We start from the raw sequence: 26,333 nt of genomic DNA, 5'->3' as shown, positions 1-26,333 counted from the left end.
ATGGCGGCGCCGAGCAGGAAGCAGGTTCTCCGGCTGCTCTGCCAGTTCGGAGCCTTCATTCTGACCCGGTTCGGCTTCTGGAACTGCTTTAGTATGCTCATGCTCTTCGCCGAGCGGGCCGATGCCAAAAGGTCAGTACTGCACCCTAGACAGATCCCTCATTCCTGGGACAGTAGTACTAGCTTCACCTCCCTGGTGCTAGCTACTACTAGCCGGTACTGGCTTCACCTTCCCAGTAGGCTACTAATGGTGCATTCGTTTATAACTGGGAGGTGGCAAATTGCGACTTGCTACTAGGAATTATTAAATAAAACACAGCATTAACTCGCACTTCCTCGTCGCAAATTCGGATGTTTCTCTGCCCCCAGTTGCTCGAATGCACTAGATATAACTAGGTAACTGTGATATAATGGTATATAGATATAACTAGGTAACTGTGATATAATGGTATATAGCTCGAATGCACACAGGTCGGAGGTAGGTATTTTGCCACTTGCGACTTGCCACCTCCGACAACAAACGAACGCACCATAACTACCTGTATTCATATGTGGAACCGTCCTGGTACAGTACTAGTAACGTTAGTAGCCTACTAGCTAGTGCTAGTAATGTTAGCCTACTAACGTAAGCTACCTATGTTGATTTCTCAAGCAAGAGAGCAACTCTGGTGGCTACGGTAGCTGGCTGGAAGCAGACTGAAAGCTTGCTAGAAAAGGAGCAAACGCACAGTATCTGTATCTAGCTTACGTACGGCTGTAACTTCGTACTGTAACTTATAGTTATATATGGTTATATTAGTAGTGAGTGAGCATTTAATTGTACATGGCACCCGTGTCTTGTGCATCGACGACGACCACTCTGAAGTGAACTTTGAATTATCTAGTTAGCTAAGCGTTAGCTAACCATACCATACCATACCATTTTATTTATAGAGCACATTTAAAAACAACAAAGTTGACCAAAGTGCTGTACAAGTCAAACAACAATAACACACAAAGAACACATAGTAAAACATACGCAGTATGTCACATGAAAAAGGACAAGTCTCTTAGGCCATGTCAGGAAAACGCCAAAGAATATAAGTGAGTTTTGAGGCGTGATTTAAACAACGTTTAAACTAACGTTTGTTGTTGTAACTCTAATTATCTAACGTTACTAGCTACCTAGAGCTGTTTTGTCATGGCAGTGCTACGTTATTGTTGGGTATAGCCGTGTGTGTGTGTGTGTGTGTGTAGGGTTTTACTAGTGGGGTTTGAACCAGAGCATTGGAGTGACTGGACTAGAGAACGGGATTCCTGGCTGACGTCAGTCAGCTTGTTGGACCTCCCAGCTTGTCATCTGGTTTGAATAAGTTGAGTTATTTTCGGTGGGTTGAGTAATTTTCGTAGTCTTTAATTTTAAGTGAGTGTAGCTACAACCCTGTAATTTACAAGGTCTCAGGAGGAGTTGGCTGCAGCCTCCCTTTGATCAAGCTTGACATGAATTATTCTACTTTCTACAATACTAAGTGCCATTTTTCACTACACTAGATAATAGCTCAGCTCTCCCGACCCATTATCTGCATGCACTTGCACATGCTACTAACTTTGTCACCAGGCTCTGCTCGGGGAAGTGTAGATCCTGGTTTCCATTCACTATCAGATTCGATCCTGTCTAGAGCCCGCCCACTCAGAACTGTCATCCGGCAGATGTAACTCGCCCTAGACCCGGACAGGCAAATATGGGAGTTGACGGATTGAAAACATATGACCTAGGCTGCGTTCCGAATCGCATACTACCCTACTATATAGTATCCCAAAACAGGATGTAGTATGTCCCAATACATAGTATGCCACATGCAGTATGCCAAAAATACCAGGATGTCCTACTACATCCGGTCGTATTTTGCAGTATGCAAGCCAGCAGGCTTTTCTGGCTATTCTGACCCACAATCCTGTGCGCAGCGGAAATGTGCGTCACATGTGCGAGTCGTGACAGCTGTAGACGAATGTCGTGTTATGGACAGCGACGGATGTGGGCAAATTTCAAGACGCAATGTTATGACAAGGTAGTATGTCCCAATTGGATGCCTACTGCTTGCAAAGTACGTACTTTCTAAGGGCAGCTGTAGTAGGTACTGGTAGTAAGTAGTACAAGTATGCGATTCGGAACGCAGCCCTAGACATACTGGTCCAACACCTAAGGGCAGACAGGAGATTGAATACCATTGGTCCCTGAGTTCTGAATTAAAAATATTCACTCACCTGTACAAATGTCTCCATCTAGTGGCGCAAGCAAATCCAGGCAACTGGTAACTCTTCCTACACTGAATGTTGAGAACAAGCACCAGAAGAGCTCCTAAACACCCCAACCTCTAAACTCTGAATTTAGAAAGGAGACGACCTCCTGAGTAGAGTTAACTACTTTTACTGAGACATCCAGCATCATTTTTATGTACTAAGCTAAATGTACTTGGCAATGGGGGGAAATTAACTGTGGCAAGCCGAGGGGGAGGGCAGGATATTGCTTTGAGCCCTAGTATGTTAACACTGGTGTACCTGTGCGTGTGTTTGTCTGTTGCACATGTACCAGAGCCCATCACCAGGTAGCCTACATGTGTAACACACAAACACACGCACCTACACCAGCGTTAACATACTAGGGCTCAATTTCATTGGGGGATGGGGTCCGGGCTAATGCGTATGTGGTCTGGTTTGCAGGAAGCCTGACATCCCGGTGCCCTACCTGTATGTGGACATGGGGGTGGCAGTTCTGTGCGCCAGCTTCATGTCGTTCGGTGTGAAGAGAAGGTTCTTCGCCCTCGGCGCTGCATTGCAGCTGGCCGTCAGCACCTACGCGTCTTACACCGGTGAACAGGTGCACTACAGCGACTGGCTGAAGGTGAGCTTGGCGGCTGACGTGTCTGTGGGTGTGTGTGTGTCAGGCTATCAAAATAAAAGACCCATGGAACGAGAGTTGCTAAAGGCAAGTTAGGCAACTAGGTGTAGTATATATATAACCAACATTATGGGAGGACTTTTATTGTGTTTATTTTGCAGGTACGGATGTATTCCAGAGCTCTGGCCGTCATCGGAGGCTTCCTGATTCTGGCCAGTGGTGCCGGGGAGGTCTACAGACAGAAACCTCGGACCAGGTCCCTGCAGTCCACTGGCCAGGTGTTCCTGGGCGTCTACCTGATCTGCATGGTAAGTCTTCACTGTGCCCTGCTGCTTCGAAGATCTGGAGTGTGACCCAGAAACTATGAATTCCCCTCCCCCTTTCACGATTAAACAGACCTACTTCCCCTCCCCCTTTCACGATTAAACAGACCTACTTCCCCTCCCCCTTTCACGATTAAACAGACCTACTTCCCCTCCCCCTTTCACGATTAAACAGACCTACTTCACGTTCATGAAATACAGCAGATAGAAGAGAAGCATATCAACATTATAGCCTCAGATAAGACGTATGAACGGCTTACGCCGTTTCCTCTCAACTCAGTCTTTCTGCGTGCTTTTTCATCAGTGTCCTCTATGTGAAACTGGTTACATATGCTGTTATTTCACCTTTCCACATCTTAGAGATAACGTATATATGTATGTACATATGTATCTACATCACCAAATGATTCCCGAGCGCGGCACCGCTGCTGCTCACCGCTCCCCCATAAGGATGGGTCAAATGCAGAGAACAAATTTCACACACTCAGGTGTGTGACGATCATTGGGACTTTATATCCCAGACTGCATATATGCATGCATATAGGTTGGTTGATTGATTATATATATCTATCTCCCAGACGGCTGACAACTATGCTGTAACTAACTGCAGTACTCTTTCCTGCCACCAGGTGTACTCTCTCCAGCACAGTAAAGAGGACAGGATGGCGTATCTCAACCACGTCCCTGGAGGCGAGGTCACCCTGATGCTGCTAGTGGTGATGTTCGGCGTGCTGGCGCTGTCCTTCCTCTCCGGCTGCTACGTCCGTCTGGCGGCGCAGATCCTGGCCACCGCCCTGCCCCTGGTGCTGCTCTTCATCGACGGCAACCTGGGTTACTGGCACGGCAGCCGCCGCATCGAGTTCTGGAACCAGATGAAGCTAATAGGCCACAACGTGGCCGTGTTCGGGGCCGTGCTGATCCTGGCCATAGACGGCTGAACGCTCAGGCCTCGGACTACTCGGCAGACAGACATCTGTGTGAAATCAGATTGTACGCCATTACCACGTGGTTATGAAGCTAGTATGGACTCTCAGGACTGATGGCTCTCCTCCTACAGATATACTGTACTCCTGGTCGGACGCTGGGACCTGAAAGCTGTCGCTTGTCTTTCTCACTAACTACGTCTTTTTTGCTTCCGCAGAAAACATGCGCTCCTCTTTTTGATGTTTTAAATACCACACTAATTTCCACAATGATGTTTACATTTATTTCACTCCATTCAATGTTTTGCTCTGAAACGTGACACTGAGTATTGACAGTATCACAGCAGGCTCTTCTGAAGTGTTTGGATAACATGTTAAGGTCATTATCGTGGAATGGTCATCAGATATTTCACTACAATGTATTTTCATTATAGGGAAACTTGTCATCTGTATTACTGCCTATGAAATCGGATAACTACAGTCCCAGGATGACTACAGACCCCATCATTTTTGTACTTAATGCTTTTGTGTCTGTCAGGTATGCTGGCTGCTCTGGTGTTTGATGGATGTTCCACCTTTAGAGCCAAAGGTGTGACATGTCATTTTGTTTAGTTCCATTCAAGGCATTCCTATAAATGTAGGTTGTCATTTAACTGAATAAAACCCTGCTTTTGTATATGGTTTTTAATACTCTTTTGTATTTTCACTCTTTTCTTTGAAATGACCACTGTAATTAGTACCCCGGATTTACCTTGGCCTGTGGCTGTATACATGGATGTGGGGTACTCAGGATCTAAGCACTTGTTTTTAGAATAGCACCTCCATTGGTTTATGTGGCCTCATCTGCAAATGCTTGTCCTGCTCTCAGATATCCTGACGGTTAGTGGCAGATGAGATCCAGTAGATGACAGATCTCAGTCTGACAGATGAATAAAACCCAAACACACCACATTATTATTGGATTGTAATCCTTGGAATGTTTATGTAATTAAAATCAAAATTATTTCCTCTAACATCAGAAGTTGTTCCATTAAACTGTTCAGAAGTTGCATTTGAAATGCAATCACATTGTCTGCCAAGGTCTATAACAGGGAGCCAGTTTGTGTTGGGTCATAGTAGTTTCCAATGATACCCAGTCAACAAACCTCTTCTAGGACGAAATAAAAAGACAAGTGGTGACTAAAGCTCCCAGTCCCGTGTTCCAGGTGTCTAGTTTCTCAGTAGGACAGCTGATCCAGGCTGATTCAAGGAAACACTGACTAATAGCACACAATGGGGGATCAAGCTTCCACCTTGCAGGACATTGGTGTAAGACAAGAACTACTGTAAGACCTCACGTGCTGATCAAAATGGTGGGACTGTGGGGGTGTTGTTGGGCATACTGTGCTTCACTTAGCCTCGTGAGACCATCCTCACATTCTGTTTCTCTCGCAAATCAGTCTGGATACTCTCCATAGAGATCGGTTTGTGCCAGATCAGAAATCGATCTCTCTAATCAGCTTTGGTTCTGAGGAATTTGAAATAGGACACAGCTACGCTGGGCGGGTTTAGACGTGACGACAGCGAGGAGCGGTTGAAGTTGGCGCGGGACAGGCGGTGATAGACAGATGGTTCATCCCATCACCTGCCAAGTATTTTTGAAAGCGTCTGCCCTTTCCAGCGGAGGGTTCCCACTCCCAGATGGTTATGTCAAGCGTAAGCAACCATCTAGTGCGTCTGGTTATGGTGCAGAAAACACTTAAACACTTTACAACGAAGACTAATGAAGCTGGATTACTTGCTTTCTCGCCCCAGATCTCGAGACCTCACAGCCGTGACTGCCTCCTGCTGTCGGGCATCTGCGAGTCTTGTCTCAGCACCGGTACCCGCAACTCTCTCTTCCCGGCCTCCATTTTCTGCATCCTTTTCTTGCGGTTGTGTTCGGCCATGAACAGGGCGCCCACGACCGTGAGCATGACCGTGCCGCTAATGACCATCACAGTGCCGGTCTCGACCATGCACAGCTGGCTGTCCATCCACGCCAGGGACACGCCTTCCAGCTGTAGCGGCTCGTGGCAGGTGATGTTCCCGTAGTCGTCGACGTGCAGGTGGCGCACGTGCAGGATCTTGCTGAAGACGCGGTACAGGTCGCAGTCGCACATCCAGGGGTTGACGGACAGCTGCAGGTGGGTGCTGATGGTGTACAGGTTGAGGAACGTCTTGAACTTCAGGTGCTGCAGCTGGTTGCCCTCCAGGCCCAGCAGACTGAGGCTGCGCAGGGGCGTGAGGGCCTCGGTCTCGATCAGGGAGATGTTGTTGTGGCTGAGAAGCAGCACCTCCAGGCTCTGCTGCCGGGTCAGCGTGCCCTCGCGCAGCACGTTCAGGCGGTTCCCCTGCAGGTTCAGGTGCCGCAGGTGCAGGAGGCCCTTGAAGACCCCCACCTCCACGGCCCAGATCTGGTTGTGGCTGAGGTCCAGCTTGCGCAGGTTCTCGAAGTGCGCCAGGGCCAGGAGGTCCAGGTGCTCCAGGAGGTTGTGGTCCAGCCGGAGGTCCTGGAGGGAGAACAGGCTCTGGGAGAAGTCTGCGGGGAGCTGCCTCAGCTGGTTATAGCTCAGGTCCAACCTCTCCAGGAACGACAGGGCCGACAGCGCCTGGAAGCAAGTTTACACAGTAGTAGTAATGCGGTAATAAACACCTAGAATGCAGACTTAGACTGCACACACTAAAAAACACAGACACATAAAATCACAAACAAAAACAACAGTAATCCAAAATCTATCTATAGCAGCCATCAAAAATATCATCACAGTTCATGAGTCCAAAGTGTGTGTGTGTGTGTGTGTGTGTGTGTGTGTGTGTGTGTGTGTGTGTGTGTGTGTGTGTGTGTGTGTGTGTGTGTGTGTGTGTGTGTTTGTCACCTGTGGCTGCAGGGCCTGGAGGCTGTTGTTGGATATGATGAGGATTCTCAGGGACCACAGGCCGGTGAAGGCGCTGCTGCGGAGCTCCGTCAGGCCGTTCCCGCTCAGCTCCAGGAGCCAGGTGTCGTGCGGGATGCTGTGGGGGATGTGGCTCAGCCTCCGGGACCTACAGTCCACCAGGTCCGACGCCTCGTAGCACAGGCAGCGGCGTGGACACAGCCCGGCGCCCCCCCCGGACGTGCAGACGACCAGCGGCAGCAGAGGAAGAACAGCCAGCATGGTTAAGCAGGACATGTTGTGACCTCGATATGGGACTCAGGGCAGGTTGCTGTGCTGGTCACTCTGGGTGTGAGGCGTGGGGTCACGGCGACCCACAAGTGGGATATCCAAGACGGTGCTCTTGAGAGATGTGTGCATTACTGGTGGCAAATCAGCTCTGATGTACACTGATATTCTGGGTCAGCAAGCATTGAATATTCCTGATTAAAAGAGGATAAAAACCTTAAGCAGATCATCATCAAATCAGCTTATCTGGGAACAGACCAGGTACATAATGGTCCCGAAACAAGGATTCATGTTTGCAGTGATTGGAGAGATCTTACACTGAATGATGACATCAAAGACTCCAATCATTCACTAATCTGAGGACATAATGCTGTATGTATCCCAAATGAACGTAGGCCTACATATCAGTAAACGTAAATAGTCCCCACGTCATCCGTTTTAGAGAATCTACAAATTAAAATTAAATGTGGCCCAATGCAGGTTGAAAAACAAATACACTTGACCCATGCCTACCTTCATCAGTCACCACTGCAGTCCGCCAATATCCAATCCTATGACTGTTCCTCCCCTTCAATGTTCATAGCTTCTTTTATCAATGATTAGAGGCAGGCAGGAGAACGGTCCATGGCACAGCTGTTCTTAGTGTGCACAGGACGGTGAAAATGGCAGCAACCAATGAAACAGGAAGCCTCTGTCATTTAAGTAAATAATTGAATGGACGTGTTCAACGGATACAATGGTCTCAATTCCCTTGAATCAATTATATCCCTCACAATAGGGGTAAATAACCGAGACATCCATTACAGTGCAGCCTCGTCAAGCTGTGAAGACCAGCTATACCTGTCGAACACCAAATGAGACCAATGCAGTACTTATCAGAGAACCATGATCTGATTCCTCATCTTTGATATCAAGAGACTTATAAAACCACATTGAACCACTGAAATTGTAGTAACTTCCTTATGTTGGAGCCCATAAATACCCATTTAATCATAATGAACATAAGCGACCTAACAAATGAACATGCATGCACGAAACCACATCATTTTTCAGAGTAGTCAGGGCTCAACAATAACGGTTGCCCGTAAACAGCTACGTCGGGCATGTAAAAATAGAACTCACTGGTCCGATTGGGCCAGTGGCATTTTTTCAATGCTCAGCGTGTTTTCAAAAAATATCTATATAGTTGAGATGTTGTGGAAACTGCTTTATATTAGTATTGAGGGGCCAGCAACTGCTGATTTCAATGCAGAGCGTGTTCTACAACGATGGGTGTCAGCAGGACAAAGAGCATGTCGGATCTAAAGTTGTCTACCCAGTTGACTTAAGTTGTTTAGTAAAAGCTCAATGGTGGTTGTATTTTTCAGCTGGCATATGTAATGTTGAAAAGAGAAGCCTTGGTGTTGTTCCCATCTTTTGTGGCCATATGTGGTTCGGATTTCCTGCACTTCCTGAAATTTACATGTTTCATTTGCTTAATATATGAATTCAATATTTATAATAAATGACATAAAAATGTACTGTAGTCTGTTTTTAATTGATACCAGCTTAAATAAAACAATTTGTATTCGGGGCAGTAAAAGATGACTTTGGGCCAGTAGATTTCTGACCCGCTTGCCCGACTGGGCAAGTGAAAAAAACAAAACAGCGTTGAGCCCTAAAAGCATATTTTGGGCCTTGAAAATGCCTCCCAAAAAGGTGTTGAAAATTACAGTATTACAGTCAGAATTTTTGTTACTTTTATTTTAGAAAATCTCATTTTAAAGTGTGACATTTCAAGTCACATTTTGTTTAAAATACAGAAAATACAGACACTTGTAGAACATGGATACAGCAAAAAGGAAACGATGACAGAAAATAAAGCTAACAAGCCTTTCTGACTGACTGGTTCTCTTTTTGAAGAAAATGGAATTGAAGGCAAAGAGGGGGGGGGGGGGGGGAAAGAAACGCCATGGGGAGAAGTGGGGCGGGGTGGGAGGGAGGAGGGGGGGGGGGCAGAATGAGACGTTAGTTAAGGAAACTATGGTTGCTTTATGAAGTTCATGTTTAAATTATCTTTATAAAGTCTAATTTCAGATTTACTCTTTCCTCTCTTTCTTTTTTTGTCTTTTTCTTTTCTGTTTTTGATCTTGCGGACCCGGGGCCCTCAGCGATGCTGGCCGTGGTCAGACTGAGGGCCAGGAATGCCGACCTGGTCTGGCAGCGGGACCAGACCGCCCGCAGGGGGCCGTCCCCGGCCCACCCACCCTGCCCACTCAGGAAGATAAAGAGGAGTCCTTCTGTGTTGGCTGTGCTTGTGAACGTTGCATGGACTTCTGACTTTCCACATCTCTAAAATGTTTCTCAACCTACGGGGACAAGAGAAGATACATTTTGTAACAAAACTTCCAAATACACCAAAATTGAAAGATGTGGTTCAAAATTCGTGTTTTAAATGCCTGGATGTGGTTCAAGTTAAAGTTTCGTTTTATTTGCCACATGGAACAACTACAGGTACATGGGAGTTCTTTTTCCTGCTTCGCTCCACAGTTGCTGATCAGTTCCTAAGTTCCTGACTAAGCAGTATAATGGTGTAAGGAGTAGAGAAGTGATAGGTGAGGACACTTACTATTTTGCGTACATGACTTAAAGCGCTCCCCTCTTTGCCTTTGCAGTTGTCGGCCTGGTAAGGCGGCGAGATGACGACATCGTCCATCACTATTATGTTCTTCTCCTGCCATTTACAGTCTTTGATGCTGCAAAGAGAACAGATCATTACAACACGACCACAAACGTCGTCTGGCACTGGGGTGACCATTCTGGCGTACCAGATCTCTACTGTACATCAAACCTTACTGTACATACGGTTAGCTTGTTCATTTATAAAGCTTGGGAATCTTCTGACCCCACAACAGCCACCATCTTAACTATTAACTAGCAAAGCTTCTGCCTCAATAATGCAGTCCTTCCAGCAGCTGCCTTGATGGAGCGCTTACGTTTTGTGAATAGTCTGGAATAGTTGCTGGCCCTCCACAGAAACCCCAGCGCTGATTGCATAGGCTTGGGACAGCTTATCCTCCTTTTCCGTCCGTGCCCGATTGGCCAGCTGAGGAAAGAGGAGGAAGAACATGGGCAGGTGTTCTACCAATACAGGTAACAACTCGGCAAAAACACTACCACTGGAAAGCAACTGCGTGGTGAAAGTTTCAGCATTAACAACAGATCCCAAACTCTCCATCTGTTTCCCTGAAGTATGTACAGGTAGTAGTGTACTCCCACTTATGCTTTTAATCATTAAACACTTCAGAAAAATCACACACACACACACACACAGGAGAGGGAGAGAGTGTAGACAGGACTGGCTCCTTCATTCATTCCAGTCACGCATCTGATAGGATTGGCTAGGTGTTAAGAAGTGGACGGAGCTATCAGACATCTCCCGTGCCCTCAGATGTGCGGACGATGACAGCCACATGCAAGGTGACCATTTGTGAACAGGATCACGCCGCCCGGGTCTCACCTTGCTAACATTCAGAGATGCTAGAGGAGGAGGAGTTTCAGTGCGGTCGTTAATTATATCCACTTCAGAAACGTAGGCTAAGTTGATCAGGATGACGTCGTTGAGGTTGGGCTTTCCACTGGAAGGAGCACATTCTCGGAGGAGGAGCAGAGGTCAAGGTTGACAACCAACACATGGTGGAACTGGACACAACTCAACCAAAACACACGTTGGAAATAGATTTTTTTTAACACTCGTGGCAAATTCAACGCAATACACAGGCCTAATTTTTATGCAGAACAGTGGTATACCATGCGGCAGTGTTGGAGCTGTGAGCAGCAGTAATTCTCACAGAATGAGGGTGGCAGTCAAGGGCAAGACTGCCACCTATTGCAGCTACAGACGAACACCGAGAGAGCAGCATTCTGCTAAGCTCAGACGATAAGAACCCAATACCAGGATCCTGCAGAGCACTGCCTGTGGGATCGCTGCAATGCCCAGAAAACATGACAGTCTAAGACAAGGGACAGGGCCTAGGATCGTGCTTAACACACCATCCATCCTCAGGCATGAATGGGCTACATCATGGCCAGGCTCTAGTGAGACAGTAGGAAACCATGCACCTGCTCCAGACCTGCAGTCTATATCTCCATACAGTTTCTCACACGCATGCATTTCTAGATGGAAGAATTCTCCAGGACAGACTGGAAAACACGGACATCCTTTGATGTTAATCATGGATTCCAGCATGCATGTCACACTTACTCATATTAATTATGGTTATAGTTTTGCTAAAAACGACAGCCACGAACAGTGGTCTAATCAAGACAATCATCGAATATAGAATCAGATAAATATTTCAATCTCTATAAGCAATCTCTACTGTAGGTACATGCATAGCGACAAGCACACTAGCTAGATCATGAGACTTCTCCGTGAATGCTCCGTTTACTCTTCGTTACCTAAGATTTACCTTCCTATTAATTGGTCGATTATTACTCGCCAACGTTGCTGAACTGCAAGCTACCATTACATTCAGCTAGCTAACGTTGACTGGCGACTAACCAGCAAGCAAATAACCGCCTGGCTAAACAACGAGCTAGATCTAGATAGATCAACTTAGCACTAGCTAGCTAGCTGCGGCTAGCTGCTGTTAGCCTGGCTAACGTATTGTGGTGGGAGGATATTCCCAGTGTTCATTTGCCCCATGGGGCATCAACAGACTGTATGGCAGACAGGATACTGTACCTACACATTATTGTAGCACCCATCAAAGGCAGATGCTGTAGAGGATCCAGGCGGCTAGCCAGACTGCTAACTGAGCTAGCTCACCAGCCCGTCCGTGGATCTGCCATGATGCCGTTTACTATAGGGTTCTGCCAAATAGTGATCCCGGTCGAGGACCAGCAATCCAATGTGGGAGCACAACACATGGACGGCTGGGCTGAGCTCCTACCGACACTGCAACGACATCCACCCAGTCTTTAGATAGAGGAATGAGCTTATGGCTGACCTTAAAACTTACAGAATGTATAAAGTAAGATCTTAACATGGAGACAAAGATAGATAGACAACTCGGCTACTGCCGATTACGCCTGCCCGGATCACTATTTGACATCCCTCGGTTGGCTAACGTTACCATACACAGGCCCGTACACCGGAGACACAAGCCAGAGGTTCTGTAACATCCAGAAACAGAGAAAGGATACTCAAAGTCAACATCTTTGACTGGTAGTCAAAGGCCACCACCTCCCCTTGCAGGCGCTGGCCCAGGCAGGTGAGGCAGGAGACATGGCTCCCGACGCTGAAATACTCCCCCGGTCCAGGAGCCGCCATCTTCTCCGCCAGGAACCCGGAGCGCAGCTTTTACGTAGAGATACGTGATAGCGTCAAGATGAGACTGGGGCGTGTCTAATCGCAATACTATTCATTCATTCATTCATTCATAACTGCCTTTAACCATCACTGTATCTCATAATCTGCCCTTATAATGTTTGATATTTGTGTGTTTGTATGTAGCCTAGATTCCTTTGCCCTCTTTGCCAAATCTCTTAAAAAAAATTTTTTTTTCAATATATCAAATTTCTCCCGTTTCTGTTCTCCTGCTTAAACAAATGTTTTTAAATGTTAAATAATGTGTATATATATATATATAATGCGGTGTATATAAACACAGTAATTCATTAACAGTCATACTGCCATTTAATTTGAGGGTACATTAGACTGATCTATATCCATCCATCCATCTTCATCCGTTTATCCAGGGTCGGGTCGCGGAGGCAGCAGTTCCAGCAGGGGGCCCCAGACATCCCTGTCCCTGGCAGCATCAACCAGCTCTGCCTGGGGAATCTTTAGCTGCTCCCAGGCCAGTGCGGAGATGTAATCCCGCCACCTAGTCCTGGGTCTACCCTGCACCCTCCTCCCAGCCGGACACGCCTGGAACACCTCCCTAGGGAGGCGCCCAGGAGGCATCCTCACTAGATGTCCCAACCACCTCAACTGGCTCCTTTTGACGCAACGGTGCAGCGGCTCTACTCCGAGTCTCTCCCGGATGACTGAACTTCTCACCCGATCTCTCAGGGAGGCCTCAGCCACCCTCCGGAGAAAACTCATTTCGGCCGCTTGTATCTGTGATCTTGTTCTTTTGGTCATGACCCATCCTTCATGACCATAGGTGAGGGTGGGGATGAAGATAGACCGGTAGATCGAGAGCTTTGCCTTTTGGCTCAGCTCTCTTTTCGTCAAAACAGTGCGGTAAAGCGACTGCAGAACCGCACCAGCTGCTCCGATTCTCCGGCCAAACTCCCTCTCCATGGTTCCCTCACTTGTGAACAAGACCCCCAGATACTTGAACTCCTTCACTTGGGGTAAGGACTCATTTCCTACTCGGAGCGGACAGACCACCGGTTTCCTGCTGAGAACCATGGCCTCAGACTTAGAAGTGCTGATTCTCATCCCAGCCGCTTCACACTCGGTTGCAAACCTATCCAGAGAGTGCTGGAGGTCACAGGCAGATGATGCCATCAGGACCACATCATCTGCAAATCTCATCAGTCCCTGGGGCTTTGCCACTGTGGAGTCGTTTGACTACCTCAGTGACCTCCTCCAGGGAAATGGACGATGACCCCCCATCATCTTCCGGCTCTGCCTCGATCGTAGAGGGTGGGTTAGTCGGGTTCAGGAGTTCCTGAATGAGCCCCAAATAGGACTCCACTTAGGGTCTGCAGGAAGGCTGAGTACTCTGAACTGATGTTCGGTGCATAAGCACAAACCACAGTCAGAGCCCCCCCCCCCCCACCACACAGTCCTAAGGCGTAGGGAGGCGACCCTCTTGTCCACTGGGGTGAACTCCAGCACAGAGGTGCTCAACTGGGGGCTAGCTAGTATAGCCACACCTGCCTTACGCCTCATACCGTGAGAAACTCCAGTGAAGAACAGGGTCCAACCCCTATCCAGGAGTTTGGCGCCGGTGCTGTGCGTGGAGGTTAGCCCCACCAGGTGTAATTGATATCGCTCCACCTCCCTCACAAGCTCCGGCTCCTTCCCCCCCAGCGAGGTCACGTTCCATGTCCCCAGAGCCAGCCTTTGCCGCCCGGGTTTGGTCTGTCGGTGCCCACCGCTTTCACCGCCACCTAGTTGGCAGCGCACCCGACCCCAACAGTTCCTCCCGCGGGTGGTGGGTCCACGGGATGGAGGATGAGATGGTGTCTCCACGTTGCTTCTTCGGGCTGGGCCCGGCCGGGCTCCATGGTAAGCCCGGCCACCAGGCACTTGCAGGCGGGCCCTCCGTCTGGGCCTGGCTCCAGACGAGGACCCCGGACTTCCCCGGGCCGGGTCTCTCTTCCTCTTATGTTGTTTTCCATCAGGGGTTTTTACCTGTAACCCCAGGTAGGGGGGCTAGGGGGTACTACCACTTGCCCAAGGTAGACCCCCAGACTAGAGGAGGGAAGGAGGCGTCTTACTTCTGAACTTTTGCACTGAAACTAGCCACTGCCCTGATCTATACACACACACACACAGCGCTAGTTGACTGTTTTTATTTATTAATTTATTCTGTTCTCATATTGTATATATTGTTCTGTGTTGACCTTGTGTATTTCTGGATGTTTGTATGTATTTATTCTTACTGGGGCCTCTTAGCCAGGTCATCAATGAAAATGAGAATTGGTTCTCTTGATTTTATCTGGTTAAATAAAGGTCAAATAAAATTTAAAAAGTAAAAAAAAAAAACACAAAACACAGCAGACTATGAACTCAAGCGGGAGCTGTACATCACCCCAATAAAGCACAGCAGAGGATGTACAGTACTTCCTGAAGCAGCTGAAGAAATTCAACCTGCCAAAGGCAATGATGGTACTCTTCTACATCTCCATCATCGAGTCCATCCTCACCTTCTCCATCATCATCTGGTTCTCAGCCGCAACAGACAAAGACAAGGTCAGACTGCAGTGCATCATCCGCTCCCATGAGAGGGTGCTTGGCTGTAGCCTGCCATCCCTACAGAACCTGCACACCTCCAAGACCCTAACACAGGGCAGATCCCTCCCATCCCAGTCATGGTCTCTTTGACCCACTCTCCTCTGGCAGGAGATCAGGTCCACACACCACAAAAACATCTTCTTTCCCACGGCCATCAGACTCATTAACAAGGCTTGTGTTCCCCCATGCCCCCCCCCCACACACACACACACACACACACTCTATACCCCTTGTACCACTTGCACACAACCACATACCTCAATGGCACACACATTGTACACACTGTATACATACACCATCGTTCATCTATCACACTACACTCTACACACACACACTGTACACACTCACCACACTCCATTCTGTATATAGTACATGAATAGCATTTGTGCCTCCCCTCTTTTTTCCTTTTAGAGTATATCGTAATTTGTATATTGCACTGTTTTCTGTTTGCACTGTATTTTTGCTTTGCATTTCCAGTTTTTTTGTATTGCATTTGCAGTCATGACTTGGCACTGTCCTGTCCTGCACCCTGTCCTGAGAGAGCCATCCACTGAACTCATGTTCAAATAACTTCTTAAGACACACATGTTCAGGCAGGCCTTCGGCCATCTATAACGCCTTGCTGCTCGCAATGTTGTTGTTTTATCTGTTCTGTGTCGTTTTAATCTTGTCTCGTGTTGTATTGCCATTTTAATTTATTACTGTAAAGCACTCTGTGCATCCGTGCTGTGAAGAGCGCTATATAAATAAAGCTTACTTACTTACTGTCCTGTCCATGTAATCTGCAACAGCGTATACCTCGACCCTTATCATATTCCTAGTATGGGTGAACATGTGCAAATAAACATATTGAATATTCATGGGTTTCATTTGTAGTCCCAGATCTGCCATTTTGAGGACCTACAGGTGTTTCAAATTAATTGATTGCATAGGATTCTATGCAGTAGAGCCAATCAGACAAATTATACACCTGTGCAGGTCCTCAACATGGCAGGTCTGATAAACCCATGAATAGACACTGCCTGCCTTGTTTCAATCATAACTAAAATAACAATTCAAATCAATTCAAGACTGTAAATGAAAATTAACTGAATTAATTTGCTCACTGGCAGTAAAAAATAAAACATCAGAAACGTGGCGTTCAACTAACGCGAACTATCCTTCGAGACGTGACTCGCTTGTCCCCTTCCCCTCCCCGTAGTCAAAGATGCTTCTGCTACGAGCTGGACCAGGAAATATAACGTCTGAAATGTTGTATTAATACATCCATGCTGAAATATTAGCCATCTCCAAACCTCACGATGGAGGCAATATATATCCAAGGTATTTTGATGGCCGAGACTCTTCAGCAGACAACGAAGAGTCAAGAGAAGCTGTGGCTGATTGCCAGTCACCTCGGGGACCCCAAAGCCGCCTTCCTGCTGGTGTTCCCGCTGGTCTACTTCCTCAGCAGACGGGCCGGGGTGGCCGTGGTCTGGGTGGCCGCGCTCTCCGAGTGGCTCAACCTGGTGCTCAAATGGTAGGAGAACAAGACCACTTTATCACTCAACCTGGTGCTCAAATGGTAGGAGAACAATGGTGCGTTCGTTTGTGGTCGGAGGTGGCAAGTCGCAAGTGGCAAAATACCCACCTCCGACCTGTGTGCATTCGAGCTATATACCATTATATCACAGTTACCTAGTTATATCTATATACCATTATATCACAGTTACCTAGTTATATCTATATACCATTATATCACAGTTACCTGGTTATATCTAGTGCATTCGAGCAACTGGGGGCTGAGAAACATATCCGAATTTGCGACGAGGAAGTGCGAGTTCATGAGGTGTTTTATTTAATCATTCCTAGTAGCAAGTCGCAATTTGCCACCTCCCAGTTATAAACGAACGCACCACAACAAGACAACTTTAGCTAGGTAGCTAACACGAGTCAAGGGGTGTCGCGAAGTCAGTAGTTGGTAGTGGTGGTGGACCACTATGTATATCCAAAACCAAATGTTATCATTGCATTTTAATAGTCGTTTTGATATACTGATGTAACCGAGTGAAATATGGAGTAGCTGGTGAAACTGACTCCTCAGAAGAGCGCTGCCAGTGTCTCCAAGAGGGACGTCCCTATTGGCGCAACTGTCGGTGTGTCCACCTCACAAGCGGCAGTTTGTCGAACGTGGGTTCGAATCCCCCTTGGCAAGCCCTTTGGGATGCACTGAAATATGAAGATACTAAATATTACTTTTCCGCCTTAAATCCATGTCAAACTGGTTTTACAGTCCTGAGATGAAAAAAAGTGTGGAACCTTTTACAGGTGGCAAAGTCAGTAGATGTTTTTAGTAAATCTGAATACAGTGGGATTCATGCGTTTATCTCTGTGCAGGATGCTGTTTGGGGAGAGACCATTCTGGTGGATCGGAGAATCACGTTTATATGATAAAAATCGCCCTCAAATCCACCAGTTCGCCTCCACTTGTGAAACAGGTCCAGGTAAGTCTGTTAAAGAGCCACTTAACCCTGAATCAATGTCTAACGTTATTTCAAAAACAACAACCAAACAGAGGTAGGGTGATCATTTGGGTTTTGGGGAGGGACTTGCGGCTTATGAATTTATCGTGGAAATCTGAAAACAGCTTGTGTTTTGACCGTGTCATCTTTAATCTCACTGTTCCTCCATGCTACTCTTCCTGGTCACTTCTAACACAGACAGATAACAGTTTACCAGCAGAGTAGGACACGCCCTGGTAGCTGATATTAAATACTGTTCTCCTGCCTCCTCGTCTGCATGAGCCTGCATGGTACATCTTCCCTTGTACGATCATGTAGGTGAGTGGCCCCAACAACATATTTATGGAAGACATCATGGATGTGGGAGCTCAGGTTGCCTTGCTGCTGCTAACTAGTGCTGGAATCATACATTAATCAAATAAACCATATCTATTATAAGCATGCAAATCAAACTGTGACGTGCATGTGTTTGACAATAAGTGCATGTGTTTGATAATGATTGTATGAATAATAGTGCTATAGCCAAGTCCCCCACACAAGCAGTGAACTGGACAAGCTAATTATGTGTGTAGCCTGAAAAAGCTTGCAAACAAAGCTTGCAAACATATGGTAGCATATCTCAGTTGTTCAATTCAAGGAGGAAAAATACTCACTTTTCACATGTTTATATTTGGCTCACATCATACAAAATACGCGTTTCGGCAATCAGCCTTCGTTAGAATGTATGAAAGTTACAGGTTCAGTGACCATTTAAATACAGTTCACAGCTGGGCCAATTATTTGGGAACCAATCACATTTTCTCACATGGTTCAAGGTAAAATGGTGCAACTTCAATTTCAACAAAGCACACTAGGTGGCACTATATATTGATCATCTTAGATTAACAAACAACTAGTATAACAGGTCAGAATGGCAAGTGGAAAAGTCAGTTCAAGAATCCTTTCAAACTGTAGTCTTGTAATCATTCAGTCCATTTGGTGGCATGGAGTTGAGTGTGTATACCCAGAACATTTGTCTTTGTGACAGTTTCTTCAGGATATCTCCTCCTCTTTTGGACATTGTGACTTTCTCAATTCCATAGAACTTTAGTGAGGAGGCTGAACCATGATTTGCTTGGGCATAGTTTTTTGCAATGGCATAATCCATGTTGCCTGTCCGGATAGCCGTTTTGTGCTCTGATATTCGTTGTTTCAGGGGCCGTTTGGTTTTTCCTCTTCTCCCCTCATCTACTCCCCCTGGTCCTTCATCTACTCCCCCTGGTCCTTCATCTACTCCCCCTGGTCCTATCCTCTTCTCCCTTCATCTACTCCCCCTGGTCCTTCATCTACTCCCCCTGGTCCTTCATCTACTCCCCCTGGTCCTATCCTCTTCTCCCCTCATCTACTCCCCCTGGTCCTATCCTCTTCTCCCCTCATCTACTCCCCCTGGTCCTTCATCTACTCCCCCTGGTCCTATCCTCTTCTCCCCTCATCTACTCCCCCTGGTCCTATCCTCTTCTCCCCTCATCTACTCCCCCTGGTCCTTCATCTACTCCCCCTGGTCCTATCCTCTTCTCCCCTCATCTACTCCCCCTGGTCCTTCATCTACTCCCCCTGGGGCTGAAACATAGCATCCCGTACCACTTTTATGCAGATGATTCCCAAATCTACCTGAAACCATTGCTGGAGTGTCTTAAGGACATCAAAGCCAGGATGGCCTTAAACGTATAATTTTTTAATGAAAGCAAAACCAAGGTCATGGTATTTGATGTCCCTTTTATGGACCGATAGGCTCCCTGCAACCTTCATCTAAAACCCATAGTTACCAACCTTGGCATCAAAATGGACAGTGAGTTTAAACTGGATGAACAGGTGAATTATTTGATTAAATCTAGTTTTTAGCAGGTGAGGCTTTTATCCAAGGTTAAGAAAGTTGTATCTTTTAATGATTTTGAACGTCTCATTCATGCTTTTATCACAACTCGTCTGGACTATTGTAGTGCACTTTATGTTGCCGTTAGCTAGGCCTCCCTCTCGCGGTTACAGTGGGTCCAAACTTCTGCTGCTCGTCTTTTAACTAACACACATAAGCGAGAGCACAGTTCCCCTGTTCTGGTCTCCCTCCACTGGTTCCATGTGTGTTTTAGAATTCACTTTAAGATTTTATTGCTTGTTTTTAAATCTTTAAATCGGTTAGCTCCACCCTACATCTCTGACCTTCTACAAATATAATACAGTATTTGCCCCCTGGAGGTCATTGAGATCCGCTCACCAGTTGCTTGGTGGTCCTAAGACGGGGCTGAAGACCAGAGGTGACCCCTTGCAGAGTTGCCCCTCCACGTTAGGATGGCGCCCACACTGCCGGTTTTTAAATCACTGCTAAAAACTCATTCATACTACTTGGCTTTTAACCCAGCATGAGAGTTTTTGTGGCCTATTTTTAATTTATGTGTATACTGGTCCTTGTGTTTTATTTTATTGTGTTCGTGTTTTTATTGTGTGCCTCTGCTATTTATTGACTGTCACTGTACAGCACTTTGGTCAACTCAGTTGATTTTAAATGTGCTCTAGAAATACAGTTGGATTGGATTGGACTGCATGTGTACCACCATATTTTGGTTTAAAACGTGTGCATTTAACAACACCCCAGGTCTGTCACTGTCCTCCAGGCAGCCCGTCAGGACACGCGATGGTGACGGCAGCCGTCTGGTGGGTGATAGCCTCCTCCTTGGGTTCGCTGCTCTTTGCCCGCACGCGCAGGTACTGAATGTCCGTTCTAACCGACGCCATGCCATATCAAGCCGTTATTCATTGCACCCTGTTCTCTGCTAATGTGGCGCTCTCCATTTTCTGCAGTGTGCTGATATCAGGGACCCCCTACCTGCTGTATCTGGTGATGCTGGTGGCCGTCGGCCTGTCGCGCATCTTCATCCTGGCTCACTTCCCCCACCAGGTCATCGCTGGCTCCATAACGGGTCAGAATGGGTTCATCTCACCTCGTTGTAGCTCTGTGTTTAGCTGTGTTTAGAGAATCACACCTGAGCCTAAACACCGTGACATTTGTTTTATTTATGAAACTGATAATATTAAAATCTGTGTCATCAAATAATAACTACAGAGTTGAGATGAAACTGAAACCCGACTGTTCTGACCAGGTCTGGTTCTGGGGGTGGTTCTGAACCATAACGTCCCAGTAGATCGCCGTCTGCGTTTCTTTGCGTGCTGCAGTGCCGGTCTGCTCCTGAGTGCTGTGCTGCTCCACGCTGCGCTGGAGCAGGTCGGGATGGACCTCTCATGGTGAGTCTGATTCTGGAGCAGGTCGGGGTGGACCTCTCATGGTGAGTCTGATTCTGGAGCGGGTCGGGGTGGACCTCTCATGGTGAGTCTGATTCTGGAGCAGGTCGGGGTGGACCTCTCATGGTGAGTCTGATTCTGGAGCAGGTCAGGGTGGACCTCTCATGGTGAGTCTGATTCTGGAGCGGGTCGGGATGGACCTCTCATGGTGAGTCTGATTCTGGAGCGGGTCGGGGTGGACCTCTCATGCTCATGGTCAGTCTAACCAACGGGTCGGGTGTTGGTCGGTTCCTGATCACAGGAAGGATCCGTTTGTGATTCGTAAGAGTAGACGAATCTCATTCAGCCGAACATGTGACGTTTATCTCCCCAGGTCTATTTCATTGGCTAAGAAGTGGTGCTCCCGTCCAGAGTGGATCCGTCTGGACACGGCCCCCTTCTCCTCGCTGACGCGGGACTGCGGTGCCCTCCTGGGCCTGGGGCTGGCCCAGCACTGGAAACCCGGCGGCTGGTCTCTCTCCTGGGCCTCCCGGGCGCTGTGCCTGGCCCTCTCGTCCATGGCTCTGTACCACGTCCAGCGCCTGCCCCTGCCCATCCACCCGCAGGGCCTGTTCTACGGACTCTTCTTCATCAAGTTCATCATCGTGCCCCAGGTCGTCATGGTGTTTGTACCTGGCTTGGTGCAGCTCCTCACATCCAAAAAGAAGAAAGATTGAAAAATCAATATTCCTCTCGGGGACAAACTTTGGACAGTATTAGATGTCTTTTCATGGATATATGATGGAGATGGATAAAACTGGCAACCGTGCGTTGAATTCATAATTTTTAATGAAGACAATATTAGTTCCGAATGACTTCTCCCACAATTTATTTATGCTTTTGGGTATTCCATCTGGAGATTGTGACATGCCTGTCCACATTGAATGCCATTCATGGATGCATTGCCTTCTTTGTAAAGATGCTTAATCAAATAGGTCAAATGTTCATGTTAGCCTATGTAATGTGCAGCTACAGAGGCTTTGTTTGACAGGACAATGTTAGGGCAACAGTGCCATCATCTGGTCATCTTTCTCCCTATGAGCAGCCTAGCACCTTGCACGGCAGCTTCCGCCATTGGTGTGAGAATGTGTGTGTGAATGGGTGAATGAGAGGCTATTGTAGTTCGTTGGATAAAAGCCTTATATAAGTTCAGTATTTGATGTTGCAGGCTCTCATAAAAGCCTTTAATAACATGCTGTTTTGACTGTATGATCAACCTGAAAGGTAAATGAAAATAATGGACATGCATTTTTTTCCAGTTGGTAGCCATTTATAAATATGTTATTCTTCAATACATCGGTCGACTGTACAGATTACAATCAGTTATCATGAGATAGAAACACATTCTTTTTTATTGTTTTCAGTTAAACTTTTTATCACAGCGCTCTGAAAGCTCACATTTACAGACAAGAGAACTCTGCTCGGCAAGCAAATACACTGAAAAGAAATCAAATCAAAGAAAGTTCAGTTTGTCTGCTTCTGTCTTCTGAGATTGAGCGAAATAGAGAAGGGACATTTTAGGACAACAGTCGCAGTACTCGTATCCCACATCCCAGCTGAACTTCATGTAGCAGACTCAGGACACTAGACTGCATGTGTTCCTTTTAGAGATCATGGAAATCATAGGACATGCATCACGCTATTTACAGCAAACGCATTTACATTGAACTGTTGAAAACAAACATCCCAAAAGTTCCTCAAATGTGTCCTTTTTGAAAGAATAGGGCTATAATTACAATAACGATTCATACCTTTAATTCAGTAGTAACCTTTCGGCACCTCTTGTAGTAGGTTTAACTGTTGGGGGTCAAAGGTTAAACAGGTTCTCAGGGCAGGGCAGTGGTAACCCTAACCCTGTTTATCAGAAACTACAACTAACTAAACCTATCAGCAACTACAACTAGTCCTAACCCTGAAACTACTTTATCTACATTTACCAGGGACTCACGTCAGCCTGTCGGTCTCTGCCTGGCTGCCCGCCTGACTAACTGCCTACTGCCCACCAGGCTGGTATTTATTCCACAGGAGTTGCATTGTGGGCTGGGAATCATTTGACTTATCTCTCACAGAACAGATTCCTCACTTTGCATCAAACAAGAAACTTCACACCCCTCATTTCATTGCAATAAGATTGCTCCCCTGGCAAATATGAAAATAAGTTATTAATGAGTCAATGTAGTTGTAGACTACTGTCTACTGCATGGGCGTGTGGGGGAATAGAGCTGACTGATTTGGTCAGTCAGAAGTTCGAACACTAAACGCTGGTTCCTTGAGGCCAAAGAGAAGCCATTTCAAACGTGGCTCTGTGCTGACAGAGCCAGTCAGACATAGACAGGCCAATGGGAGAAGCCCTCCTGTGGAGAGGTCCTGGAGTTGGGTTGTCTGGGATATGTCAGCCTGTACATACAGCAGATATACACATTGTGCTATAAAGACCATACTGTACATTATCATTATAGTTAAAAACCTCTGCTCCTCACATGGTCATTCATGTCTGATTAAAGCTCCTATGCTGGACCGATGATCAGCACAGCCCCGGTGAGACCCATGCCCACTTCATCATCGAAACTCAAAACAATTCAAATACTAAAGTGCACCCTTAGTTAAGAGCTTCACAGGCATTAGTGCAGAAATGGTTGGGGAAAAATGTACCCCCCTAAAAAAGGAAGGTGAACAAAAAACAATGCAGTTGCAAAAAAAACAAACATTAATTGTAAATAGTGGTTTGTGTTAATCTGCACACAGCTGCTTTAGTTGCTGCAGAAAACTTCACATTATCTTCTTATTACTAGTACAGTAAGAACAGAAGAGAGTACTATCCTCCATGTTACTAATACAGTACATACAGAAGAGTACTATCCTCCATGTTACTAATACAGTACATACAGGAGAGAGTACTATCCTTCATATTACTAGTACAGTACATACAGAAGAGAGTACTATCCTCCATGTTACTAATACAGTACATACAGGAGAGAGTACTATCCTTCATATTACTAGTACAGTACATACAGGAGAGTACTATCCTTCATATTACTAGTACAGTACATACAGGAGAGAGTACTATCCTTCATATTACTAGTACAGTACAGTACATACAGGAGAGAGTAGCCTACTATCCTTCATATTACTAGTACATACAGGAGAGAGTACTATCCTCCATATTACTAGTACAGTACGTACAGAAGAGAGTACTATCCTCCAAATTACTAATTCGTATAGGAGAGAGTACTATCCTCCATGTTACTAGTACATACAGGAGAGAGTACTATCCTCCATGTTACTAATTCGTATAGGAGAGAGTACTATCCTCCATGTTACTAGTACATACAGGAGAGAGTACTATCCTCCATGTTACTAGTACATACAGGAGAGAGTACTATCCTCCATGTTACTAGTACATACAGGAGAGAGTACTACCTCCATGTTACTAGTACATACAGGAGAGAGTACTATCCTCCATGTTACTAGTACAGTATAGGAGAGGGACCTTCAAACCATCGTGTTGCTATGTGAAATCAATACAGACTTATACATTATCCAACAAATCATAAAAATGAATGCATAAAATAGAGGCCTATATTGAACATAAACCATAGCCATTTGAATGCTGCAAAGCTTGATAGCATCTAAAAGTTATGAAAATATTCTACTGAAAGAGGTCACTGGAAGCACACTGCTGCCACCACAGAAAAAAACCCTGTAAGGCTATGGTTTTAATAACATATGACTATGGTTTTAATAACACCACATAACCATGGTTTTAATAAGATCACATGACCATGGTATTAATAACAACGTATGCGTGATGATTATTCTGTTCTAACGTGACCATCATAACATACAAATGTGATCTTTTTGAATTATGAAATGATTAGGCTGCTGTACATCAGAACCTCACTGAATTAATACACAAGATAGGCCACTTGTAAAATGTAAAAGACTGCCTCTATACTAAATAGCTTTAGTCCAACACCTGTCAAGGCTGCAGACTATCCTTTATTTATGGACTTGGATTCAGACCTACTGCGGTGCCCAGAAGGCATTCCTCCACAATGCTGCTAATAGACCAGCACATCACATCGCTGTGTGCCACTTGCACAGATTTCTGGGAGACTTTTCTTGTTGAAAAATATTACTGACCCCACAATGTCTCTTTGTGTTGGGCCTAATAACCCAGTTGGCTGTAGCACTAGGCACCTGAACCCAGCCTGAGTCAGGCAGAGCCAGAGCACCTGAACCCAGCCTGAGTCAGGCAGAGCCAGAGCACCTGAACCCAGCCTGAGTCAGGCAGAGCCAGAGCACCTGAACCCAGCCTGAGTCAGGCAGAGCCAGAGCACCTGAACCCAGCCTGAGTCAGGCAGAGCCAGAGCACCTGAACCCAGCCTGAGTCAGGCAGAGCCAGAGCACCTGAACCCAGCCTGAGTCAGGCAGAGCCAGAGCACCTGAACCCAGCCTGAGTCAGGCAGAGCCAGAGCACCTGAACCCAGCCTGAGTCAGGCAGAGCCAGAGCACCTGAACCCAGCCTGTCAGCCACCTTGTCAGTCAACCTCGCCACCTTGTCAGTCAACCTCATGTAAAAGTAATGTCAGGCTAATGTAATCATTTCATACTCGTATGTTCAGGTTAATGTGATTTCCTTTCACGTATTAACGTGAATGTACTGTAATTTTAGCTCATTTAAACTTGTTTTTGTTCTGTGGAGGCAGCAATGCAGCTCCTTGGAGCTTGCCAGTTTCAATGTAGCTTCTTTGTATCCGGCTGGACTTAAAGATGAAGTAGGGATTCAGGCCATGGCATTTAGACTGTTGTTCAGCATACTAAAGGCATGTTATGAGGTATGTTCCGTACAGTAAAGTCTAGGACATTAAGTAACTATGGGTGCACATACTGTGACATTGCATCTTATGAACATAACTAGCAACGCTTATATTTTGTGACAAAAAAAAGTACTTGAAATTCAAAGTTAGGGTGTCCCTGATCCTTTACCATGGTTGACTTTCAACAGCCTTTTCTTACTAGTGGGAGGAAAACAAACCTTTAAACATGGCAAAACAAGAATACAATTCAAACACAAACTATTATTCTGTCTGTATGTCTATATACAATATATAACTTAATTATAAATATTGTAATTTTTCTCTAAGAGTTGCTTATCATTTTATGAGCAATTTACAGTATTGAACATATATGAATATTGTATTACATTGAGCCTATAGCAACCTTGGTTAGAGCACACTTTGTATTCTAAGGATAGA

The 26,333-nt window shown here is 46.2% G+C and overlaps 4 protein-coding genes across 5 annotated transcripts; 2 read left to right on the top strand and 2 right to left on the bottom strand.

Annotated features, from left to right (window-relative positions):
• tmem101 (transmembrane protein 101) lies at positions 1 to 4,615 on the top strand (the record flags this gene model as incomplete). Of its 2 annotated transcripts, none has more annotated exons than XM_084456469.1 (4): positions 1 to 131; positions 2,700 to 2,880; positions 3,039 to 3,185; positions 3,830 to 4,615. In XM_084456469.1, the coding sequence occupies 4 exons, from the start codon at positions 1 to 3 to the stop codon at positions 4,136 to 4,138; spliced, it is 768 nt and encodes a 255-aa protein (XP_084312595.1). In that variant the 3' UTR covers positions 4,139 to 4,615. The 2 variants fall into 2 exon arrangements, with proteins under 2 accessions (XP_084312595.1, XP_084312596.1); XM_084456470.1 differs by having other exon boundaries at positions 1 to 135; positions 2,704 to 2,880.
• A 1,313-nt stretch (positions 4,616 to 5,928) lies between these two features.
• Positions 5,929 to 7,299, bottom strand: LOC311323835 (uncharacterized protein; the record flags this gene model as incomplete). The annotated part of the gene is made up of 2 exons (XM_084456135.1): positions 5,929 to 6,753; positions 7,021 to 7,299. 2 exons carry the CDS (start codon positions 7,297 to 7,299, stop codon positions 5,929 to 5,931), a joined length of 1,104 nt encoding a protein of 367 aa, XP_084312261.1.
• A 1,737-nt stretch (positions 7,300 to 9,036) lies between these two features.
• lsm12b (LSM12 homolog b) lies at positions 9,037 to 12,633 on the bottom strand. The gene is made up of 5 exons (XM_084456640.1): positions 12,493 to 12,633; positions 10,805 to 10,938; positions 10,281 to 10,390; positions 9,914 to 10,040; positions 9,037 to 9,653 (listed from the first exon to the last, which is right to left on the bottom strand). Exons 1-5 carry the CDS (start codon positions 12,617 to 12,619, stop codon positions 9,561 to 9,563), a joined length of 591 nt encoding a protein of 196 aa, XP_084312766.1. The 5' UTR covers positions 12,620 to 12,633; the 3' UTR covers positions 9,037 to 9,560.
• A 3,879-nt stretch (positions 12,634 to 16,512) lies between these two features.
• g6pc3 (glucose-6-phosphatase catalytic subunit 3) lies at positions 16,513 to 22,262 on the top strand. Its single transcript, XM_084455842.1, has 6 exons — positions 16,513 to 16,781; positions 17,639 to 17,745; positions 20,412 to 20,502; positions 20,599 to 20,717; positions 20,898 to 21,039; positions 21,410 to 22,262. Exons 1-6 carry the CDS (start codon positions 16,564 to 16,566, stop codon positions 21,750 to 21,752), a joined length of 1,020 nt encoding a protein of 339 aa, XP_084311968.1. The 5' UTR covers positions 16,513 to 16,563; the 3' UTR covers positions 21,753 to 22,262.
• The last annotated feature ends 4,071 nt before the right edge of the window (positions 22,263 to 26,333 follow it).

Source organism: Borostomias antarcticus (genome assembly GCF_949987555.1).
Source record: "Borostomias antarcticus genome assembly, chromosome: 22".
In the NCBI taxonomy this organism is placed as follows: domain Eukaryota; kingdom Metazoa; phylum Chordata; class Actinopteri; order Stomiiformes; family Stomiidae; genus Borostomias; species Borostomias antarcticus.
Note: the sequence above shows the minus strand (reverse complement) of the source record. Positions and strands in the feature narration are given on the sequence as shown.

What these genes read in the sequence shown, in the direction of transcription:
- g6pc3 (XM_084455842.1), top strand. Translation starts at nt 16,564, where the DNA reads ATGGAGGCAATATATATCCAAGGTATTTTGATGGCCGAGACTCTTCAG. An exon ending in CATCGCTGGCTCCATAACGG is followed by an intron (nt 20,718 to 20,897) that starts GTCAGAATGGGT and finishes TGTTCTGACCAG; the next exon opens with GTCTGGTTCTGGGGGTGGTT. An exon ending in GTCGGGATGGACCTCTCATG is followed by an intron (nt 21,040 to 21,409) that starts GTGAGTCTGATT and finishes TTATCTCCCCAG; the next exon opens with GTCTATTTCATTGGCTAAGA.
- lsm12b (XM_084456640.1), bottom strand. Translation starts at nt 12,619, where the DNA reads ATGGCGGCTCCTGGACCGGGGGAGTATTTCAGCGTCGGGAGCCATGTC. An exon ending in CATCTCTGAATGTTAGCAAG is followed by an intron (nt 10,391 to 10,804) that starts GTGAGACCCGGG and finishes CTCTTTCCTCAG; the next exon opens with CTGGCCAATCGGGCACGGAC. An exon ending in TAAGTCATGTACGCAAAATA is followed by an intron (nt 9,654 to 9,913) that starts GTAAGTGTCCTC and finishes TTGTCCCCGTAG; the next exon opens with GTTGAGAAACATTTTAGAGA.